Source organism: Cyprinodon variegatus, unplaced genomic scaffold (assembly GCF_000732505.1).
Source record: "Cyprinodon variegatus isolate N-32 unplaced genomic scaffold, C_variegatus-1.0 Scaffold957, whole genome shotgun sequence".
In the NCBI taxonomy this organism is placed as follows: domain Eukaryota; kingdom Metazoa; phylum Chordata; class Actinopteri; order Cyprinodontiformes; family Cyprinodontidae; genus Cyprinodon; species Cyprinodon variegatus.
The window spans coordinates 144,687-148,970 of NW_015151410.1; the positions used below are offsets into that span (position 1 = coordinate 144,687).

The 4,284-nt window shown below is 39.1% G+C and overlaps 1 protein-coding gene across 3 annotated transcripts in view; it reads right to left on the bottom strand.

Annotated features, from left to right (window-relative positions):
• Positions 1 to 318: 318 nt before the first annotated feature.
• etaa1 (Ewing tumor-associated antigen 1) overlaps positions 319 to 4,284 on the bottom strand; it is a 52,050-nt gene continuing 48,084 nt past the window's right edge. For 2 of the 3 annotated variants that reach the window (XM_015398745.1, XM_015398744.1), the window contains exons 3-6: positions 3,630 to 3,688; positions 3,400 to 3,509; positions 2,067 to 3,280; positions 319 to 962 (exon numbers count right to left, since the gene is read on the bottom strand). In XM_015398745.1, coding sequence (XP_015254231.1) covers positions 844 to 962; positions 2,067 to 3,280; positions 3,400 to 3,509; positions 3,630 to 3,674 — 1,488 coding nt within the window. In that variant the 5' untranslated portion in view covers positions 3,675 to 3,688 and the 3' untranslated portion in view covers positions 319 to 843. The remainder of the gene's footprint in view (positions 963 to 2,066; positions 3,281 to 3,399; positions 3,510 to 3,629; positions 3,689 to 4,284) is intronic. The other variant, XM_015398743.1, reaches the window with a different exon arrangement.

Here is a 4,284-nt window from a genome sequence, read left to right on the forward strand (position 1 = left end):
TTAGTCATTTAAGTAATTTAAAACATTCAAGCTAACCGTATGCTACGTTCTTATTTATTAGTTACATTTGTAGGACGTTACCTATTTGCCCTTCCCTTTGTCAGTGTGATCTGATCAGCCAGTATTTAACCACTTTTTAGTGTGATAGGTCATTTTACCTGGTTTAAACCATAAGTTGTGTCATTTAATCATGCTTTTCACTTGAATTACGTTTTTTCCTCTGACCTTGTAGTAGTAGCTTAAGCTTAAATATAAGACTTTATGAAGACCCCTTAAATGGAAATGTCATGAAATGTGTATAATTTGTCTAAAATAACATTCTGATAATTAGTGGATTTTAAGAATATGTATTGAAATCAGAAAGAATTCAAGTTGCAAGCTACAGTTCCTCATGCTTAACCATCTTGGTCCCTCAACTCTGAGTCATGAATACTTTTGCAGGGAATGCAGTAATTGTTCCACATGAGGATGGCTAAGATGTACTTGGAGATCCCAACATCCCCTTTAGCTACAGTAACAAAGCAGATAAAAGAACCCAATAATGCCTTCCAACTCAAAGTATAGAAACAAAAAACAGAATCAGTTTGATGTTTCAGTTGGGTTGATTTGTGATAAAAAAAAACTACAAAAAACATTTCTAAAGGTGTTCAAATCAAACATTCAGATGTCAAAACAATGTTTCAGTACAAAATTGGTCCATAATCTGTGCAAAAACAAAGGGTTACACACTGCAAGAGTTATGCTGAATCTGAACCTAATTTAGCCTCTTTGGTTTAAAGTTACATTAATGAAGTATTTTCATTCATTGATGTCAAGCTTTTTGTGTAATAAAGATCTTTGTCTTCAGCTGTTGTGGATTTGAGGGGTTTGCATCCTCAGTCGCCTCCTGGCCAAGGCCTCCTGCCTCTTCCTCTCAATCTCAGCTGCAGAGCATTTCCCTGTGGTCTGGTTGGTGACAAAAACTGCAACAAAACAGACAGAAAAATTCATCCATGAGAAAAAGACCAAACCATTCAAAGGGAAAATGCCATGCAACACTTTGACAATCATCCATCTCTAATCCTTTTTCCATGTGTCAACAACTCCATTTGTAGTTCTCTATTAAGGTTTTCTGAGGCAGTGAACAATAACTTTGAGCATAATTGTAAAATGAAAGGAAAACTATGGCTTTTATTCGGATTACTTTAGCTTTTCATCCCTAAACCAAACCAGGGTAACTAATTTCCTTAAAAAAATAGGCAACTTACTACTTAAATTCAGCTGCTCTGCGAAAACTTAAGAGGTTTGTTAGACAGTAACAAATTGTCTGCTTAAACCAAAAAGCAACTGTCTGGGATTGAATTCAAAACCAGATGGGTGACAAAGAAAAATCCAATGCATTCTACCCTAAATGCACCATCCAGTGGGGGCAAAGCATGGCAGAGGCATCGTCATGCTGTGGGTTTACATTTTCTTCAGCCGGGACGTAAAGTTAATCACTGAAAGATATCGTTCCACGAGTTAAGATTCACATCCTAGAAGGACGACGTCCATGAACATGAAGCCAGAGCTTAAAACAAAATGGTTTACATCAAATTACATCCAGATGTTAGAACGGTGCAATCAAAGTTATTTCCTGATAGAATTTGTGACAAGTCTTCAAAATTTGATATGCTTTTCATTTAATCTGACTAAACTATTTATTAAAAAAAAAGAAAAGCATGATTTAAATCTCCTGATCATCTATCCATCCAGGTGAACATTAACTCCTCAGGCAGTGAATGCAAACGCATGCCACACTTTTCAGATTTTGACATGTCAAACTGACAAATTATGAACCTTTGATAATTTTTCTTCTACCTCCCAATTTGTATTGGTCTACTACATAAAATCACAGTAAGATACACCTCATATTTAGTAGGTAACATGACAGGATGAAGTAGAGAAGGAAAGGGTATGAATATTATTGAAACCTCAAAATGTAAACCTGTAGATTATTGGCTGAGGTAAGTTAGATGTACAAACCCAGAACAATCAAACATGATAAGAGTCACATCTTTCAGCCCTATTATAAGCTGACATCTTACCCTTGTTGCTGATGATGGCTGAGTCCGACACATTTCTTTTGAATGCTGCATGCTGGGACCTTGAGTTCTGAGGTACTCTGGTTGTCACTGTGTGAGGTTTCATATCCGCATCAGCCTGAATCGCACCATGGTTAAACTTTCCCAAACCGACATTCCCACCTGGGAAGCTTTGAGAAACTCCCGCTTTCTGGCCGCCACCTCTCAAAGGAATGTTCCATCCTTGATAGTTCCCCATTTCATGGGTTGTCACTGGTAACGAGTTGCAACGGACAAAAGAACCCGATGATTGTCTCTTTGCATTCATACCGGAAGACCCCGGGGGTTCAGTGTTGACTTGAAGATCTGTGATGTTCTGGTGTCTGGCTGTGGGCCATTTTGGCTTCTCTTCACAGTTTCTGTGACTCACTTCCTGCAGCTGGTTGTTGGAAACCCTCTCCACGCTGTCGCAGAGCTGGTAGAGAAGGGCATCGTCATCACCATCGTCCCAGAAACTGTCTGAAGCATCATTGCCTGGTGGGCCTGGCAGGAAAAACTTTACTTTCTCAGTAACTTTGTTTGGTTGTGGATTTGTGATTGTCTTCCTGGTAGCAGAGGTCTGCGCAGGGCTCTTTGATTTGGGCTGTATAACAGTGAAGCTGGACTCCTCTGCATCTTTATCCAGTCTGGTCTGGAAGTGAGGGTTGGGTTCCAGTTTGAAGCTCCTTCGACTTGTAGTAGTTTTGAAAACAGAGGCTAGTGTTTTAGTGTTTGTTTGAATGGGACACTTTACCGAAGTCTCAGGGTGAGCATCGATAGGACCGTTGGGATCCTGCGTCAGCGCCAATATCAAGGGGTCATTGATTAGGTCGTCATTGTCCCAGTCATCCTCAAAGTAGACTAAATTATTTTCTGGAAGCTTATCTGCTGTCTTAGGTTCTAACTGTTTGTGATCAGCATAAACAGGAGTCTTTGGCTGGTCCTTTCTGTCCTGAGTGGAGACTGAACCCTGACTCAACCTCCCACTGATTCCCTGAGTGGACGAGTCAAACAGAGCATTCAGCTCTGCCTCTGCCTGCTCCAACGAGGACGGACACTTTGGATCCTGTACGTTGATTTCAGTGGCGTTCACAGGTTGGCTGATGACAGCGTTCTGTTGGACTGAAGTCTTCTCGTCTTGCTGCATGTTTTTATCAAGCTCCTTGGCAAGCTTCATGAGGTCCTTCACGCAGCTCTGTCTGTTCAGGTAAAAACCACCATGGAGAAAAAAAAGAGGTTCAGGTCCTGTAGCTTAAATACTATTTAGAATATTTAGGAAGAAATGGATAAAGGAAGAAAGTGTTGCTAGGTTACGGACCGACAGGACCTCCTTCTGGCTGTGGGCTTCGGATTATAAGGAGTACAAGGGATCACGCCATCGTCTATCCAGTGTAGCAATGATGATTCTGTTGATTTGGGCTTTATATTCTATAAAAAACAAAAACAAAACTTTCCAGAAATCACTTTTAAAGGGAACTGTTTCAGCTGAGTAATACAAGTTACTTAGGATGGCGAGGAATACAATTTAAAAAAAATAAAAGAACTGACCTTTGGAGCGATGCGGTTCACGATGTCAGAGATTTCCACTGCCATGTTGGTTTTGTTTCCTAAACCCAAAAGAATGAGAGGAGAGTAGAAATAATGCTGACTCATACTTCGCTTCCCACACTTAATTCCACCCATCATGAGGAAAGAAAATACATTTGTTTCTGTCAACAAATGTTAAGCCCTTAACACCCAACATTATATAGCTGTGCACAAATATATTTCATACCAAAAATGCCAGTGGCCAGTAAATTAATATTGATATCATCATTTGAAAGCTAGGACCTTCTAGTTTCTGGAAATATGTGTACAGACTCTTTAGGTTTTACACAACCAGAGCTGTGTGACTTTAAACATTTCCCCCTCTGATTAAAAAAATGCTATTTCTATTATATCTTTTGTATAACTCATAGTTGACCTCTCCCACTTATTACGCTTGTTTGGACAACAACTGTGTAAAATATCAGATCTCTAGTCATAAGCATTGGTAAACTATGCTTATAAACATATTTATGTTTGTAAAAAGTCCATTCGGCACAATTGTCCCAAATTTGGACCAAATGTTTCAAACTGTTTTATTTGAATTTTATGACTAAAAAGACCATTAAAAATAATTTCTTTGTTTAGATTCAAACAAACTTTCATTCAAGCATCTACT